At 47.5% G+C, this 17,655-nt stretch overlaps 1 protein-coding gene across 4 annotated transcripts; it reads left to right on the top strand.

The window, feature by feature from the left end:
- Positions 1–542: 542 nt before the first annotated feature.
- On the top strand, positions 543–17,313 carry LOC140455475 (class I histocompatibility antigen, F10 alpha chain-like). 4 transcript variants are annotated; one of them, XM_072550385.1, is made up of 8 exons: positions 543–838; positions 3,567–3,827; positions 5,504–5,779; positions 5,896–6,174; positions 14,338–14,442; positions 14,847–14,879; positions 15,368–15,403; positions 16,953–17,308. In XM_072550385.1, exons 1-7 carry the CDS (start codon positions 787–789, stop codon positions 15,397–15,399), a joined length of 1,038 nt encoding a protein of 345 aa, XP_072406486.1. In that variant the 5' UTR covers positions 543–786; the 3' UTR covers positions 15,400–15,403; positions 16,953–17,308. The 4 variants fall into 4 exon arrangements, with proteins under 4 accessions (XP_072406486.1, XP_072406488.1, XP_072406487.1 ...); XM_072550388.1 differs by having other exon boundaries at positions 787–838; positions 14,335–14,442; positions 16,953–17,313; XM_072550387.1 differs by lacking the exon at positions 14,847–14,879 and having other exon boundaries at positions 545–838; positions 14,335–14,442; positions 16,953–17,303.
- The last annotated feature ends 342 nt before the right edge of the window (positions 17,314–17,655 follow it).

The raw sequence follows: 17,655 nt of genomic DNA, 5'->3' as shown, positions 1-17,655 counted from the left end.
AGACAAATGGGATAAATCTAGTTTAGGGAACCTGGTGGGAATGGACATGTTGGGCTGAAGGGTCTGTTTCCATGCTGTATGTTTCTCCAACTCTCTCTGACTCTACGCCTGCTCCAGAAATAACTCTCAGACCATGGGCCCTTCAGGACCCCACTCTGGAGCTCAGGGACACCTGGTACTTGCCTTGCATCATCCAGGTCACTGTGTGCAGGGATAAACAGTATCTTCCATATCCTGACAGACTGACCTTAATACATGACGCTGGAGACATGGGGAAATGTACAAGTTTAAACGGATGCAAAGAGGGATGGATCCAGCCGGATAGAGATGAGAGTTCAGGGTCTCACATGACCAGCTTTTATCATTGGATAGGGATCACTGTCCTTTCTAATGAAGAGTGGGAGCGGGGCTGTCGGATGGAGAATGAGGATTTCCCTCCCAATTCAGCTGCAACACACGGTCTGTGCTTTTACCTCCTGGAGCGATCCCCGTTCCTGATGGGGGCAGCGTCTCCAACCTGCAGCTCTTGGTGTCAAACCCCTGTGTGTCTGCCTTTCAGTCTCCCGGGAACTGGTGACAGGCTCACGGTTTCACATTTAATTGGGTGTTTCTTTATTACGAACCAATCATTCCCCTCTCTGTTTGAGTTGGAGGAAGTGATCAAATTTCCATCGAACTTGGAGAATGGACTCACTACAGACGTTTTTCTTTGTCATTTCCAGTCCATTATCAGCAGCTTTTACCCCAATCCGTTTTTGATGGGAATAACGACAGTGGATTCCCAGAATGTTGCTGATCCTTTTCTCCATCTCCCTGTGTTTTTCTCGGGTCTCTCCCGGTAAGTACAGAATTCAGCTTTCCATTCTCTCTCTCTCTCTCTCTCTGTGTCTGGGGTGAATGTGAATCTCTTGGGGAGAGTTTGAATTGGGGGATGTTTGATCAGCCGCCTGTTATACAGCCAGCCTGATCTTTTACACATTGAAGGCAGCACAGTCTGGAAGACTCTGATGGGATTTGTGTCCAGGTCTCCTGACAGCAGGATGTAGAAACCCCGAGATCAGAGAAGCTCCGAACAAATGGGAAATGGTTCCAATGGACAGTTTTAATTTTCACATCGATTGGGAGAAGCCAAACAGCTTCATCATTCCTGGTCTAAAGTCTTGTAAACACTGTGGGGAGGAGAAGGATACTCCATGTTTAACCCAGCCCAGGCTCAGCTGTGATGCCCTCATGGTTGAATAGGCCAAGTTATTCCAGACACCAACATCTTAATGGTCTCCTCTACATTGGGGAGACTGGACGCCTCCTCGCAGAGCGCTTTAGGGAACATCTCCGAGACACCCGCACCAATCAACCACACTGCCCTGTGGCCCAACATTTGAACTCTCCCTCCCACTCTGCCGTGGACATGGAGGTCCTGGATCTCCTTCACCGCCGCTCCCTCACCACCAGACGCCTGGAGGAAGAATGCCTCATCTTCCGCCTTGGAACACTTCAACCCCAGGGCATCAATGTGGACTTCAACAGTTTCCTCATTTCCCCTTCCCCCCACCACACCCTAGTTCGAAACTTCCAGCTCAGCATTGTCCCCATGACTTGTCCTACCTGCCTATCTTCTTTTCCGCCTATCAACTCCACCCTCCTCCCCTGACCTATCACCTTCATCCAGAGATTGATAGATTCTTGTTGTCTCGGGGAATTAAGGGCTACGGGGAGAATGCGGGTAAGTGGAGTTGAAGTGCCCAGCAGCCATGATTGAATGGCGGAGTGGACTCGATGGGCCGAATGGCCTTACTTCCACTCCTATGTCTTATGGTCTTCATCCCCTCCCCCACTCACCTATTGAACTCTATGCTACTTTCTCCCCACCCCCACCCTCCTCTCATTTACCTCTCCACCCTTCAGGCTCTCTGCTGTATTCCTGATGAAGGGCTTTTGCCCGAAACGTCGATTTTACTGCTCCTTGGATACTGCCTGAACTGCTGTGCTCTTCCAGCACCACTAATCCAGAATCTGGTTTCCAGCATCTGCAGTCATTGTTTTTACCAATATCTTAATGGCCATCCCCCTGTTTGACAGAGAGACTGTTCACACAGTGACTGTCCCTCATGGTCTCACACTTCATCCTCCCAATATTCCTGTTTCTCTTCATTTCAATTCGGATTCACTCACTCCACATCTTTCCTGGTTATAGCAATAAAGCACAAACCTGCCCTTGGGTTATCCTGAATTCCTCACACCAGATGCTCCGCAGTCAGGAAGGTTTCCTCAATGTCTTTCTTCACTTTATTCCAGGTCACTGTTCCAGGTTAAACAGGGAGCTCCAGGATTATGAAACAACAAAAGTAATCGAATAGTGATATCTTTCCAAATGATGGTGTGTGGCCTGGAGGGGAATTTCCAGGGGTTAGTGTACTCTTGCATCTGTTGCTGTTGTCCTCCTTGAAGATAGATGTCACAGGTTTGGAAGGTACTGTCAGGCACTTGGAGACAGTACACACTGCTGTGTGTCAGTACTGTAAGGAGTGAGTGTTGTGGATGGGCTAACAATTAAGCAGGACGTGAGTCAGCAGTTACTCACTGCAGAATTCCCAACACCTGACCTGCTCTTGCATACAGTATACATGTGGTTCATCCACTTCAGTTTCTGGACAATTCAGAGATTACAACACCATTGAATATCGAAGGGAGATAGTCACATTCTCACCGGTTTCAGTTGGTCAGTACATGAAGCCTGTGTGTGCTGCCAGTATAACTTGCCACTTACCAGCCGAAGCCTGAATATTGTCACAAGTGTGGCACTGGAAAAACACAGCAGGTCAGGGAGCATCCGAGGAGCAGAAGAGTTAATGTTTCGAGCGTAAGCTCTTCCTGAATATTGCCCAGGTGTTGCTGCATTTGGAAATGGATGGTTTCAGTACCTGAGGAATCACAAGCAATGCTGAACATGGTGCAATCATCAGTGAACATCCCTATTTCTGACCTTATACTGGAGAGAAGGTCCCTGAGGAGTTCTTGTAGTGATGTCCTGGAGCTGAGGTGCCTGACCTCCAACAACTACAACCATCTTCTTCTGTGCCCGGTATGACTCCAACTGGCAGAAAGTGTTCCCCCTGAGTCCCACTGATTCCAGTTTTGCCAGGACTCCTTGATGCCACACTTGGTCAAACATGGCCGAGATACCCAGGGCTGCCACTCTTGCCTCCCCTCTGGAATTCAGCTTTTTTGTCCATGTTTGAACTAAGTTTATAACGAGGTCAGGAACTCAGTGGCCCCAGGAGAAGTGAAACTGGGTGTCATTGAGCAGGTTATTGCTGCTTGATGGCACTTTCTAACAGTTAACTGATGATCGAGAGTAGGCTGATGGGGTGGTTAATTCACTGGGTTGGATTTGTCCTGCTTTTTTGTGTACAGGTCATGCCTGAGCAATTTTTCACATTGTCATGTTGAGGCTGGTGTTGGAGCTGTACTGGAACATCTTGGTTGGGTGTGTAGGGATTTCTGGGGCATATGTCTTCAGTACTGTGTAGATGTTTATTAACCCCTTCTTTAACTGATATTTGCAGACACCGACTCACTGACTGTGATCTACACGGCAGTCTCTGGCATTAAGGATTTTCCGGAGGTGACTAACATTGCGATAGTCAATGGAGTTCAACTCAATTATCATGACACTAATGTTCGTCGGATGGTCCCCAGACAGCAGTTCATGGTGGAATATTTTGATGCAGAATACTGGCAATATCTCACAGGTCTCGGGAATACACGATCAGACATGGCAAAGGAGAATCTGAATACAATGATGAAAAGTACAAACCAGACATCTGGTAAGATCGGTGATGGGGAATTTCTGAAGGGTAATGTTGACTGTGGTGTAGGTGGTGTCCCTCTGGGTTCTGCATCAGAAGGTTGTAGGTACAAAGCCCCAGCCCAGGGCATAAACACAGCAATTACACTGAACATGCCAGTTCAGGCTTTACAGAATGCTGTGCTGTTGAAGTTGCTGTCTGTCAGATGAGATGCTGAACAGAGTCTCCGTTGGCTTTATGTCAATGAACCTTTGAAGAAGAGCAGGGAAGTTATCCCCAAAACCCTGGTCAGTATCAAACTTCAATTATCATCATTTGAAAGTGTGTAGGAGCTTTTCTGTATGCAAATTATCTCCCACATTGCCTCCTTTTAAAACAATTACTAAAGGTAATGAATTACATCACACTTCAGCATTCCTAGAGATCAAGAAACTTGCTTTTTAAAAACAAGCTTAATTTTATTTGTTCTTTCCAATGAGTGACAGGCAGGTACTGAGCCTGAGTTATCCTGTTCGCTGTAACACTTGCACATTCCACGTGTGACACTGTGTGAGCCAGAGGTATGCAGAGTGATACTCTGTTCCTTCTGCCTATTCTGAGTGAGAAATTTATGAAGTTGTGTCATAATAATGAAGATCAGGAGATGGTTTATGATTGAGTGAGTGGGAATCTGGTGAAATGGGTGTGATCCTCCAGGAACAAGCAGCTTGTTGGAGAATTCCTGTCATCTCACTGGGTCTCAATGTCTGTTCATATATCAGGTGGGCGGGGGGCATTGATCTTCTCCTGTATTACGGAATGAACAATGTGAATCCAGCAGGCAGTGTGAGAGGACAATGAGAAGCTCTGTAGAAAATATCTGAGAGAGGTAAGGCAGTGAAGATGACCAAGTCCATTCTCCAGCACTCACCTCTTGTTCACTCCACTCAGTCCATCCCCCAGCACTGACCCCTGGGTCACTCCACTCAGTCCATCCACCAGTGCTGACCCCTGGGTCACTACACTCAGTCTATCCCCCAGCACTGACCCCTGGGTCACTCCACTCAGTCCATCCCCCAGCACTGACCCCTGGGTCACTCCACTCAGTCCATCCCCCAGCACTGACCCCTGCGTCACTTCACTCAGTCCATCACCCAGCACTGACCCCTGGGTCACTCAGTCCATCCCCCAGCACTGACCCCTGGGTCACTCCACTCAGTCCATCCCCCAGCACTGACCCCTGGGTCACTCCACTCAGTCCATCACCCAGCACTGACCCCTGGGTCACTCAGTCCATCTCCCAGCACTGACCCCTGGGTCACTCCACTCAGTCCATCCCCCAGCACTGACCCCTGGGTCACTCCACTCAGTCCATCCCCCAGCACTGACCCATGGGTCACTCCACTCAGTCCAACCCCCAGCACTGACCCCTGCGTCACTTCACTCAGTCCACCCCCAGCACTGACCCCTGGGTCACTCCACTCAGTCCATCCCCCAGCACTGACCCCTGGGTCACTCCACTCAGTCCATCCCCCAGCACTGACCCCTGGGTCACCCCACTCAGTCTATCTCCCAGCACTAACCCCCTGATATCATTCGTTACTGGACTATAATTTCCAATTCTATTTGATCCTAGATTACTCTCCCCTCAGATCAGACAGGTTGTCATTTATTTGCAAAAAATTGAATACTATTTCCTGTTTGGTCACCGATAGGAATTCACACATTTCAATGGATAACAATTGTTGAAATCACTGATGACGGCTCTATTAAGAGATCGATGCGAGTTGGATTTGATGGAAAGGATTACCTCAGCTTAGATCCAGATAGAATGAGATGGATCGCAACCAATCACAATGCAGTGAAGACTAAAGAGAAATGGAATACTGATGAATCCTGGAACAAATATTGGGAAACCCATCTAGAGCAAGGGTTTGTTCAGGATTTAAAGAGATATTTGCAAGCTGGAAAGCAGTATTTTGGAAGGAAAGGTATGTATTTCAGTTTTGCTCCATGTTCTGATCTAACCTCACTGATCTATGAAACCATTCTCCCATTCCATTCAGTGTCTGTCTGTTGTTTGTGTTTTCACCCTTTCCCATCACAGTTCAGCCTGAAGTGTTCATCTCCAGGAGGGAGCCCAATGGTCAGGACAAGCCACTCACTCTCTCCTGCCTGGTCACTGGGTTTTATCCTGTAGACATCGAGGTGATCTGGCTAAGGAATGGAGAGGTCATGTCTGAGACCCAATCCTCGGGGGTTCGACCGAACCACGATGGGACCCATCAGATCCAGAAAGAGATTGAGATCAATGCTGGGGATGAGGATCAATACTCCTGTCAAATTGAACACAGCAGCCTGGCAGAGGCCCAGCTGTATCAGTGGGGTAAGGGACTGGTGTGTGTGTCTGTGTGTGTGTATGTGTGTGTGTGTCTGTGTGTGTTTGTGTGTGTGTGTCCATTTTTTTTACAACACCTAAACTTTTAAAACTATGAACATACTTTGATAGCTCTCTCTGAGATTGACCTTAGATTTTCTTAGACTCACACTTTCCCAGACTGGGTAAAATGATGGTGGGTGGAATTCCCCCTTTTTGTGAGGAGGGGAGGTGATGACGTGGTGGTATTATCACCAGACTATTAATCCAGAGACCTGAGTAACATCCTGGTGACCTGAGTTTGTATTCCATTTGTTAGATGGTGGAAGTTGATTTGAATGAAAATCTGGAATGAAGAGTCTAATAATGACAATGAAACCATTGTTGTGTAAACTTGTTTGGTTCATGAATTCCCTTTTGGGTGGAAATCAGCCGTTCTCACCTCCATGTGACTCCAGACATACAGCAGTGTGGGTAACTCTCAACTGCCCTCTGACCAATTAGGATTGATTTATAAATGCTAGACCAGCCAGTAACACTGCTGTTTATGATTTATAGAAATTATATAAAGTTGACTGTTAGAGGGTTATTCAGTAAGTTCTCAGATGATATGAAATGAGTGAGGTGGGACAGAGTGAGGAGGATAGCCTTCGATTACAGGAAGATATAGATGTTCTGGTCAGGTGGGCTGGTCAGTGCCAAATGGAATTCACTCTGGATAAGGCAAAGGTGATGCACTGGGGCAGGACAACCAAGGCAAGGGAATCCATGATGGATCCTGGGAAGCACCGAGAATCAGAGGGACCTTGATGTGGCTGGTCACTGGTCCCTTAAGGTATGAGGACAGGTAGATAAAGTGGTTAAGAAGGCATGTGTTACACTTGCCTTTTATTAGCTGTGTCATAGATTTGAAGATAAAGGATGTTACACTGGACCTGTATCAAAACATGGTTATATCACAGCGAGATTATTGTGTACAGTTCTGGAATCCATATTACGGCACGGTGGCTCAGTGGTTAGCACTGCTGCCTCACAGCGTCAGGGACCCAGGTTCGATTCCCACCTCGGTGGACTGTCTGTGTGGAGTTTACACATTCTGCCCGTGTCTGTGTAGGTTTCCTCTGGGTGCTCCGGATTCCTGCCACAGTCCAAAGATGTGCAGGCTAGGTGAATTGGCCATGCTAATTTGCCCATAGTGTTAGGTGCATTAGTCAGAGGGAAATGTAGGGAAATGAACAAAGAACAAAGAATATTTACAACACAGGAACAGGCCCTTTGGCCCCCCAAGCCTGAGCCGATCCAAATCCACTGTCTAAAACTGTCGCTCAATTCTTAAGCATCTGTATCCCTCTGCTACCCTCTTACTCATGCATCTGTCCAGACGCACCTTAAATGAATCTATCGTGCCTGCCTCTACCACCTCTCCTGGCAACACGTTCCAGGCACCTACCACCCTCTGTGGGAAGTATTTGCCGTGTGTATCCTCCTTAAACTTTTCACCTCTCACCTTGAAGGTGTGATCTCTCGTTATTGAATCCTTCCCCCTGGGAAAAATTTTATTCCTATCCACCCTGTGTATACCCTTCATGATTTTGTAGACCTCAATCAGGTCCCCCCTAAATCTCCTTTTTTCTAATGAAAACAATCCTAACCTACTCAACCCCTCTTCATAGCTAGCACCTTCCATACCAGGCAACATCCTCGTAAACCTTCTCTGCACCCTCTCCAAAGCTGAAAATATGTTGCTGAAAAAGCGCAGCAGGTCAGGCAACATCCAAGGAGCAGGAGAATCGACGTTTCAGGCATGAACCCTTCTTCAGGAAGGCTCATGCCCGAAACATCGATTCTCCTGCTCCTTGGATGCTGCCTGACCTGCTGCGCTTTTCCAGCAACACATTTTCAGCTCTGATCTCCAGCATCTGTAGTCCTCACTTACACCCTCTCCAAAGCGTCCACATCCTTTTGGTAATGTGGCGACCAGAACTGTACACAGTATTCAAAATGCGGCTGAACCAATGTCGTGTACAATTTTAACATGACCTGCCAGCTCTTATACTCAATACCCCGTCCGATGAAGGCAAGCATACCATATGCCTTCTTGACCACTCTATCCACCTGTGCAGCCATCTTCAGGATACAATGGACCTACACACCCAGATCTCTCTGCCCATCAACATTTCCCAAGACTCTTCCGTTTACAGTATATTTCGCTCTAGAATTAGACTTCCCAAAATGAAACACCTCACATTTGTCTGGATTGAACTCCATCTGCCACTTCTCCGCCCAACTCTCCAGTCTATCCATATCCTCCTGTATTCTTTGACAGTCCCCTATGCTTTCTGCTACCTCAGCAATCTTCGTATCTTCTGCAAACTTACTGATCAGACCAACTCTGTCCTCTCCAGATCATTTATGTATATCACAAACAACAGTGACCCCAACACTGACCCCTGTGGAGCACCACTGGTCACCTTTCTCCATTTGGAGAAACTCCCTTCAACTACTACTCTCTGTCTCCTGTTGCTCAACTAGTTCTTTATCCACCTAGCTAGAACACCCTGCACACCATGTGACTTCACTTTCTCCATTAGTTTACTGCGGGGAACCCTATCAAATGCCTTACTAAAGTTCATGTATATGACATCTACAGCCTTTCCTTCATCTATCAACTTGGTCACTTCCTCAAAGAACTCTATTAAGTTGGTAAGGCACGATCTCCCCACACAAAACCATGTGGCCTATCACTGATAAGTGCATTCTTTCCTTAATATAAATCGATTTTATCCTTCAGTACCTTCTCCAGCAAGTTTCCCACCACTGACGTCAGGCTCACTGGTCTGTAGTTACCTGGAATATCCCTACTACCCTCCTTGTACAGGGGGACAACATGAGCAACCCTCCAGTCCTCTGGCAGCTCACCTGTGTTTAAGGACGCTACAAAGATATCTATCGGGGCCCAAGCTATTTCCTCTCTCACCTCCCTCAGCAACCTGGGTTAGATCCTATCCGGTCCTGGAGATTTGTCCACCTTAATATCCTTTAGCCTATCCAACACATCTTGCCTCTTTATGTCAAAGTGATCCAGAGTAAACAAACTTCTCTCTCTAATCTCATGTCCCTCTCCTCAGTGAACACTGATGCAAAGTAATCATTGAAAATCTCACCCACTTTCTCAGGTTTGACGCACAACCTTCCTTCCTTATCCTTTAGTGGACGAACCCTTTCTCTAGTTACCCTCTTGCTTCTTATATATGAATAAAAGGCTTTGGGATTCTCCTTATTTCATGAGCCCTTTTAGCCCACTTGATTCCACGTTTAAGATTGGTCCGACTCTCCCAATATTCCTCCAAGGCCCGTTCTGTTCTAAGCTGCCTGGACCTTATGTATGCTTCCCTTTTCCTCTTGGCTAGTTGCATGATTTCTCCGATCATCCACGGTTCACGAATCTTGCCTTTCCTATCCCTTGCCCTCAACGGGACATGCCTATCTGCACAATCTTCAACCTGTCTTTGAAAGCCTCCCACATCTCAAATGTGGACTTCCTTTCAAATAGCTGTGTCCAATCCACATTTCCCAGCTCCTGCCTAATTTTGATATAATTCGCCTTAGCCCAGTTTAGTACTCTTCCGTTAGGACCACTCTCATCTTTGTCCATGAGTATTCTAAAACTTACACAATTGTGGTCACTATTCCCAAAGAAAACCTCCCACTGCAACTTCTACCACCTGGCCCGATTCATTCCCCAACACCAGGTCCAATATGGCCGCTTCCCTTGTCAGGCTATTGACATACTGCTCCAGAAAACTTTCCTGGATGCTCCTTACAAAATCTGCCCCATCCAGACCTCTGACACTAAATGTATTCCAGTCAATGTTGGGAAAATTAAAATCTCCCATCATCACCATATCTTTCCATAATCTGTTCACCTATTTGTTCTTCTAAGTCACACTCACTGTAGGGAGGCCTGTAGTACAGCCCCAACAATGTAACTGAGCCCTTCTTATTTCTCCACCCCACCCATAATGCCTCACTACCCAATCCCCCGTAGTGTCCTCCTTTAGCACAGCCGTGATATCATCGCTCACCAGCAATGCAACTCCTCCCTCACTTTTACTTCCCTCCTTGTCCTGTCTGAAGCATCTATATCCTGGAACATTTAGTTGCCAATCATGCCCTTCCTTCAACCAAGTCTCTGTGATCTCAAAAACGCCATACTCCCAGACACCAATCCAAGCCCTAAGTCCATCTGCCTTACCTACTATACTTCATGCATTAAAGTATATGCACTTCAGGCTGCCAGTTCTTTTGCATTCATCTGCTGTCTGCCTACTCTTCCCCTCGGTAATGCTAACTTCATGATCCTTACAGTCTCAGTTTCCAACTCACTGTCTACTAGTTGTCTCTTCTGGTTCCCAGCCCCCTGTTGCATTAGTTTAAATCCTCCCCAACATCAGTAGCAAAAACTCCCCCAAGGACATTAGTTCCGTCTGGTTCAGATGTATACCGACAATTTGTAATTGTCCCGCCTTCCCCAGAACCGGTCCCAATGTCCCACAAATCTGAACCTCTCCCTCCTACCCCATCCCTCAAGCCACATGTTCATCCTGCCTATTCTTTTGTTTCTACCCTGGCTAGCATGTGGCACTGGTAGTAATCCCGACATCACTACCTTTGAGGTCCTCCACTTTAACTTCTCTCCTAGCTCCCTGAATTCTGCTTTCAGGACCTCATCTCTTTTTTTTACTTATATCGTTGGTGCCTATAAGCACCAAGAGAACTGACTGTTCACCTCCCCTTTTAGAATGCTCTGCAGCCAATCGGTGACATCCCTGACCCGAGCACCTGGGAGGCAAAATACAATCCAGGAGTCTCGTTTCCGGCCACAGAACGGCCTATCTACTCCCCTTACAATAGAATCCCCTCTGACTATGACACTGCAAGTCTTTTTCCCACCCATCTGAACAGCAGTGCCCGCCACGGTGCCATGATCCTGGCAACTGCTGCCCTCCCCTGGTGATCCATCTCCCCCAGCAGTATCCAAAGCGGTATACCTGTCTTGGAGGGAGATGACCGCAGGGGACACCTGCACTGCCTTCCTGTTCTTTTTCTGCCTTTTGGTCACCTATTCACTGTCTCCCTCAGCAGTTCTAACCTGCGGTGTGACCATATCACGAAACGTGCTATCCACGACCTCCTCAGCATCTTGGATGCCCCACAGTGAGTCCATCCGCAGTTCCAGAGCCGTCACACGGTCAAACAAGAGCTGCAGCTGGACACACTTCTTCCAAATGTAAGAGTCAGGGATGTCAGCCACATTCCTGAGCTCCTACGTCAAGCAAGAGGCACATGCCACGGGTCTGAATCCCCTGCCATTGTAAGCCTCAGTTTTATATCAACTAACTAAAACCAAACAATGCACTTAAATATATGAAGGAAACAAAAGTAAAAGAAAGCCTTACCTTACAGAGTCCTTTTCTTCTGGTTAGAGTTGGTGGGGGGGGGGTGGGGGTGTTGCGGGAGGGAGGTACTACACATGTAGTATCTCGGGTTTAACCGCTGCTCAAATTTATACTAAGTCCTTACTTTCCCGGCAACCTCCTCGTCTCCACCACTCCCTCTGCACTGTCTCCTGCTGCTCCCGGACAGGAAAAAGGCCTCAGGCTTCGAAGGTAAGAATTTTTACTGTTCTTTTACTTTCCCGGCAACCTCCTGGTGTCCAACATCACCTCCACTCTGTCTCCCACTGCTCCCAGACAGGAAGAAAAAGACAAAAAAATGGGTCTGGGTGGATACTCTTCGGAGGGTCGGTGTGGACCTCTTGGGCTGAAGGGCCTGTCTCCACACTATCGGGAATCTAATGTAATCAAGGAGAAATTACAGGCACAATGTGTCATCAAGATGGCGGTGGAGTATAGCTCCACGTCTCCTCTGAATGGTTTTCCATTTTTTTGGTCTTTCTGTTTGGACTCACCTCTTTTCCTGAGCTTGGACAGCATCAGCAGCAGCAAAGTATCCCAGTGTGGACTCGACTGGGCCTAGTGTGGACCTTGTGATGGTGGGAAGTGAGCCTTGCTTACTTACTTTACCAGGGCCGAGCATGGGGAGCTGGTATCGGAATTGGCAGCTGCTACCCAGTGGGGGCGATGTTGGTAGGGTAGGCTCAGCAGCGAAAGGTGGCACCTGAGGATCAGTAACTTCGTCATTGGTTGGACCCAGCTCTAGTGATGGAGATACATTGGTGGGAGGGCCTCATAGTGACATTGATGAGGTTGGCCAAATGGTGAGAGATGCGACTCTGATGTTGTTGGATACGGTGCAGGTGGCAGCAAGGCGGTGGCAGAGGAGAATTGGCCCAGATATACAAGATGGTGCCTGAAGAGTGGCAGTTTCAACGTTGGTTGGGTCCAGTGTAGAGAGTGGGCGAGGCAGTGGGAGAGGGATAGTGGTGCAGCATCATCGATGATTGGGACTCATGGACTCTCTTGAAGCCTTAACTCTCATTTTTTTGGTTTTTTAAAAATAGAATCCCAACAATGTCAAAACAGGTCCCATGGCCCAACAAGTTTACACTGATCCTCCAAGGAATATCCCACATGAACCCATTCCCCATTACTCTACATTTATCCCTGACTAATTCACCTGACCCACATTCCTGAACACAATAGGCAATTTAGCATAGCCACTTTACCTGACCTGCACATCTTTGAACTGGGGGAGGAAACCCACGCAGACCTGGGGAGTATGTGCAAACTCCACACAGACAGTAGCCCGAGGCTGGAATCGAACCTGGGTGCCGAGCACTGGGAGGCAGCAGTGCTAACCACTGAGCCACTGTGCCATCCCCTTGTTCTTAAAACTAATCAAAATGGTGTCAGATTGTGGTGACAGTGAAAAATCTTCTCACTGTATTTTACTGTTTTCTCACTGTAAAATACACATGACAATGAAATCATTCGTTCGTTCACGTGATAGGACTGTCGAGGGTGCAGAGGAGATTTACCAGGATATGCCTGGTCTGGAGAGTTTCCGTTATGAAGAGAGATGAGACAGACTGGGATTGTTTTACATACAGCAGAGGAGATCGAAGGGGGAGGGGACATGATTGTGATATATAAAATCATGGGGAGCACAGATAAGGCAGACAGAAGAAACATTTCCCCCTGTGGGGTGGAAAGATCAATGAACAGGGGGAATAGATTTTATATAAGTCTGAGAACATCCTCATTAATACTGAGAATGTTCCGAGGAGCTGTGAGGAAATGTGGGTAGTGGGAATCTGGAACTCACTGCCTGTTCGGATGTTGGGGCAGAAACCCTCATTAGCATTTAAGAAGTATTTAGATGTGCCCTTGTGATTCCAAGGCTGACAAGGCTATGGCCAAGTGCTTGAAAATGGGATTGGAACAGTTTGTTGGTTGTTGTTAACATGATGTGCTGAAGGGTGTCTCTCTGTGCTGCAGACATCTCTGTCTCTGTGACCCCCACATCCCAGGAGCAGATTAATGAGGTTAATGTGACCAGTGCTTATCATTCACTCTACTGAATCTCCACTATACCCCCCTCCAAGAACAGTCTGTCTGATGTGAGGTTTGATGTTCAGGACACAATGTCATTCTCTGGATAGAGTCTAACCGAAGATGCACTTTGCCACTTTGTATTGTAACCCCCTTGAGGAAACGGCCAACACTCTATTAACTTTCTGTGTTTTTTAATGAAACATGCATGAGATGTTTATGATGTTTCTACATGACCTTGCTAAATGCACTATATTTAACATCTTATAATCTCACAACAGCACGAAAGGGTTCAGATTTGTCTTCCTCAGATCTAAAGTGGATGAATGCACACTTCCCCAATTGGATAAAACGGAAGCAGATGGAATTCACTCATTTACTCTGTTACTGTACCTTCAGTCTGTCTCTTAACCTAGCGCCTTCCGTAAACATGGATATTATCCCCCTCGATTGGGACAACACGGTGTTTGCACCCCCTTCAATAAGATCTTTAGGGACTTCACTGGAGAGTGAAACTGGGTGACGGTCAAACCAATGTTAAACCAACCCCATCAAGTCCCAACGGACAAGTTCTTTTCAATTGTCTCGAATCGACACGAATTGGGAACGGATCCAGGAACAGAGACAATCCTGATGTTATTCAAATGTATTTCAGAAGTCCTGAAAAACAGTGCAGGATATGCTCATCTTGGAATTGTGATTGGATTAGTCGCTGCAATGGCTGCAATATTCGGAATAATCATCTGGAAAAAACCCTGGAGAGGTAAGAATCAGAGAGAGGGGAATGTGGAACTGAGGGGACAGAGTGAGTGTGGGGGAATCTCCTGTACTGGGAGCACAGGGCACTGTGTGGAATGGAACTGAATAAACCTCCACACACACATACACACGTATACACACGTCCTGTCCCTTGTCTGACTTTTGTTCAGGTGATCGGCCCAGTCCAGGTCTAATATTGATCATTAAACCCTTCACACACTCTCACCTTCTCACTGACTGAATATCAATGGAATGGTAGAGATCTCCAGCATCTCCAGAAAAGGTTAGGATGGAAAGGAATGTGGGATCTAGGATTTCTTACAGAACCTCAATTCCCTCACACTGTGTTGTCATCCTTTGAGAATGGATTATTCCCCATTCTAATGGACATTTATTTTGTTTCTGCAGATTCACCAAGTGGGACCTACACAACAGCTTCCAGTAAGTGACTGAGGGGACAGAGTGTTGGGAATGATGGAGAGGGATTTGCAAGTACAGAGTTACATTCCACTGAGTGTTACTCAGGCTGACACATATACCACCCTCCGCACTCTGAAGACCCTCCACCTCTTAACCCACTTCTTCCTCATTTCACATCTTCCCCACCCCCCATTCATCTCCATCCAATTCTTTGCTCTTTCATCCGTTATCCCCATCCATCACCATTCAGTTCCTGTTCCCTCAGACCCCAGTGTCCCACTGCCTCACCCTTCACTTCCCCATCCCCCACACTGCACTCCCTCAACCTCACCATCCACTCTCTCCCTCCAATCCCTCTTCCTCCACTCCCTTTGTGCTGTGCCCTCTGGGTCTGCTTTGTTAATGCTGAGGGGAATTGAATCCTGGGTCCTGTGACTGAGCGACAATAACTCAAAATGGTCAAGTTTATATTTTGTTCCATTTCTCACAATCCGTTTTTATTTTCTCAGCTTCTGACATCTCTGTTCCAGCTCCTTCATGATTCGGTGAGTGACATTTTAACGTAGCACCAGTGATGTATAACATTTTCACTCCCCTCCTGACCCTGTCCCACCCTCCCAGACACAGTTAAACCCTGTCAGACTAATTCCCCTCCCCTCCTGACCCTGTCCCACCCTTCCAGACACTGATAAACCCTGTCAGACTAATTCCCCTCTGCTCCTGACCCTATCCCACCCTCCCAGGCACTGTTAAACCCTGACTAATTTCCCTCCCCTCCTGACCCTGTCCCAGCCTCCCAGACACTGTTAAACCCTGTCAGACTAATTCCCCTCCCCTCCTGACCCTGTCCTATCCTCCCAGACACTGTTAAACCCTGTCAGACTAATTCCCCCTCCCCCCCGACCATGTCCCACCCTCCCAGACACTGCAAAACCCTGTCAGACTAATTCCCCTCTCTTCCTGACTCTGTCCTATCCTCCCAGACACTGTTGAACCCTGTCAGACGAATTCCCCTCCCCTCCTGACCCTGTCCCACCCTCCCAGTCACTGTTAAACCCTGTCAGACTAATCCCCTTCCACTCCTGACCCTGTCCCACCCTCCCAGACACAGTTAAACCCTGTCAGACTAATTCCCCTCCCCTCCTGACCCTGTCCCACCCTCCCAGACACTGATAAACCCTGTCAGACTAATTCCCCTCTGCTCTTGACCCTATCCCACCCTCCCAGACACTGTTAAACCCTGTCAGACTAATTCCCCTACCCGCCTGACCCTGTCGCACCCTCCCAGTCACTATTAAACCCTGTCAGACTAATTCCCCTCCCCTCCTGACCTTGTCCCACGTTCCCAGACACTGTTAAACCCTGACTAATTCCCCTCCCCTCCTGACCCTGTCCCATCCTATCAGTCACTGTTAAACCCTGTCAGACTAATTCCCCTCCCTTCCTGACCCTATCCTATCCTCCCAGACACTGTTAAACCCTGTCAGACTAATTCCCCTCCCTTCCTGACCCTATCCTATCCTCCCAGACACTGTTAAACCCTGTCAGACTAATTCCCCCTCCCCCCCAGACCATGTCCCACCCTCCCAGACACTGCAAAACCCTGTCAGACTAATTCCCCTCCCTTCCTGACCCTGTCCTATCCTCCCAGTCACTGTTAAACCCTGTCAGACTAATTCCCCTCCCCTCCTGACCCTGTCCCACCCTCCCAGACACTGTTAAACCCTGTCACACTAATTCCCCTCCGCTCCTGACCCTGTCCCACCCTCCCAGACACTATTAAACCCTGTCAGACTAATTCCCCTCCCCTCCTGACCCTGTCCACCCTCCCAAACACTGTTCAACCCTGACAGACTAATTTCACTCCCCTCCCCATTCTGAAGTGTTTGCTTCGTGTCTGTCATTCCTGACCTTCACTGCAGGACATTCCTGGAGCCTTATTGTGGAATAATGGGATCCTCCTGTTCCAGTGTGAACATGGACATCATTGTCCATCCTTCCATATCACAGCAGACACACAGAATTACAGCTCATTGCTCACATCTAGTTCTTTCAGGATTGAGATTGAGATTTCCTGGGAATATATTTCCACAGGTTGAACGGTGGATCCTGGATCTGCAGGTTTGGATCCTGATCCTTCAAATGAGACCTTCTCAAGTCGTGTGTCCATTCCGTCTCAGAAATGTGAGCAGTGTCACCGTCAGAGGGATCTTCAAGGATGGTTCCTCCCTCACACTTGCTCATCATCACTGTCTTCAGTGGGTCACTGATTGACCTGAAATGAAGCAACATCCCGAGGCAACTCAGAGGCACAGTATTTATTGGGGTGAAACTGATACATTGTTTTGCACATTACGTGCCAAATTTGAACAGCTCTGTAAATATCTGTATAAATATGTTGACAGAAATCTCTATTTATCTGTTACTGTTCTATTTTTATTCTAACTTAATTTAAGCTGAACTGACCAACTTCGCACTTTCTGTAACACTGTTATTTTATTTTATCACTATAATGTTTTATGATGGCAGCAATTTGATCCTACTTATTATCAATGTTTAGCTACAGATGCTGAGAATTGTGGTTTGTCATCAATAAACAGTTATTGGTGTTGAATGTGAGGAAAGGGCAGGCTCACCAGCTGAATGTTTCACCCAGGGCTGAGCACACGAGCGTCTGGGCTGGGACAGATGGGAAGGAACTTTCATTGTCAATGTTTCCTTCTGACAGGTGCTGCCTTTGGACACACTGCCTGGGGGGGGAAGCGGGGAGTCAGTGTCAGCAGCTCAGGGGGGTGAA

The sequence above is a fragment of the Chiloscyllium punctatum genome, chromosome 30 (assembly GCF_047496795.1).
Source record: "Chiloscyllium punctatum isolate Juve2018m chromosome 30, sChiPun1.3, whole genome shotgun sequence".
Classification (NCBI taxonomy): Eukaryota; Metazoa; Chordata; class Chondrichthyes; order Orectolobiformes; family Hemiscylliidae; genus Chiloscyllium; species Chiloscyllium punctatum.
Note: the sequence above shows the minus strand (reverse complement) of the source record. Positions and strands in the feature narration are given on the sequence as shown.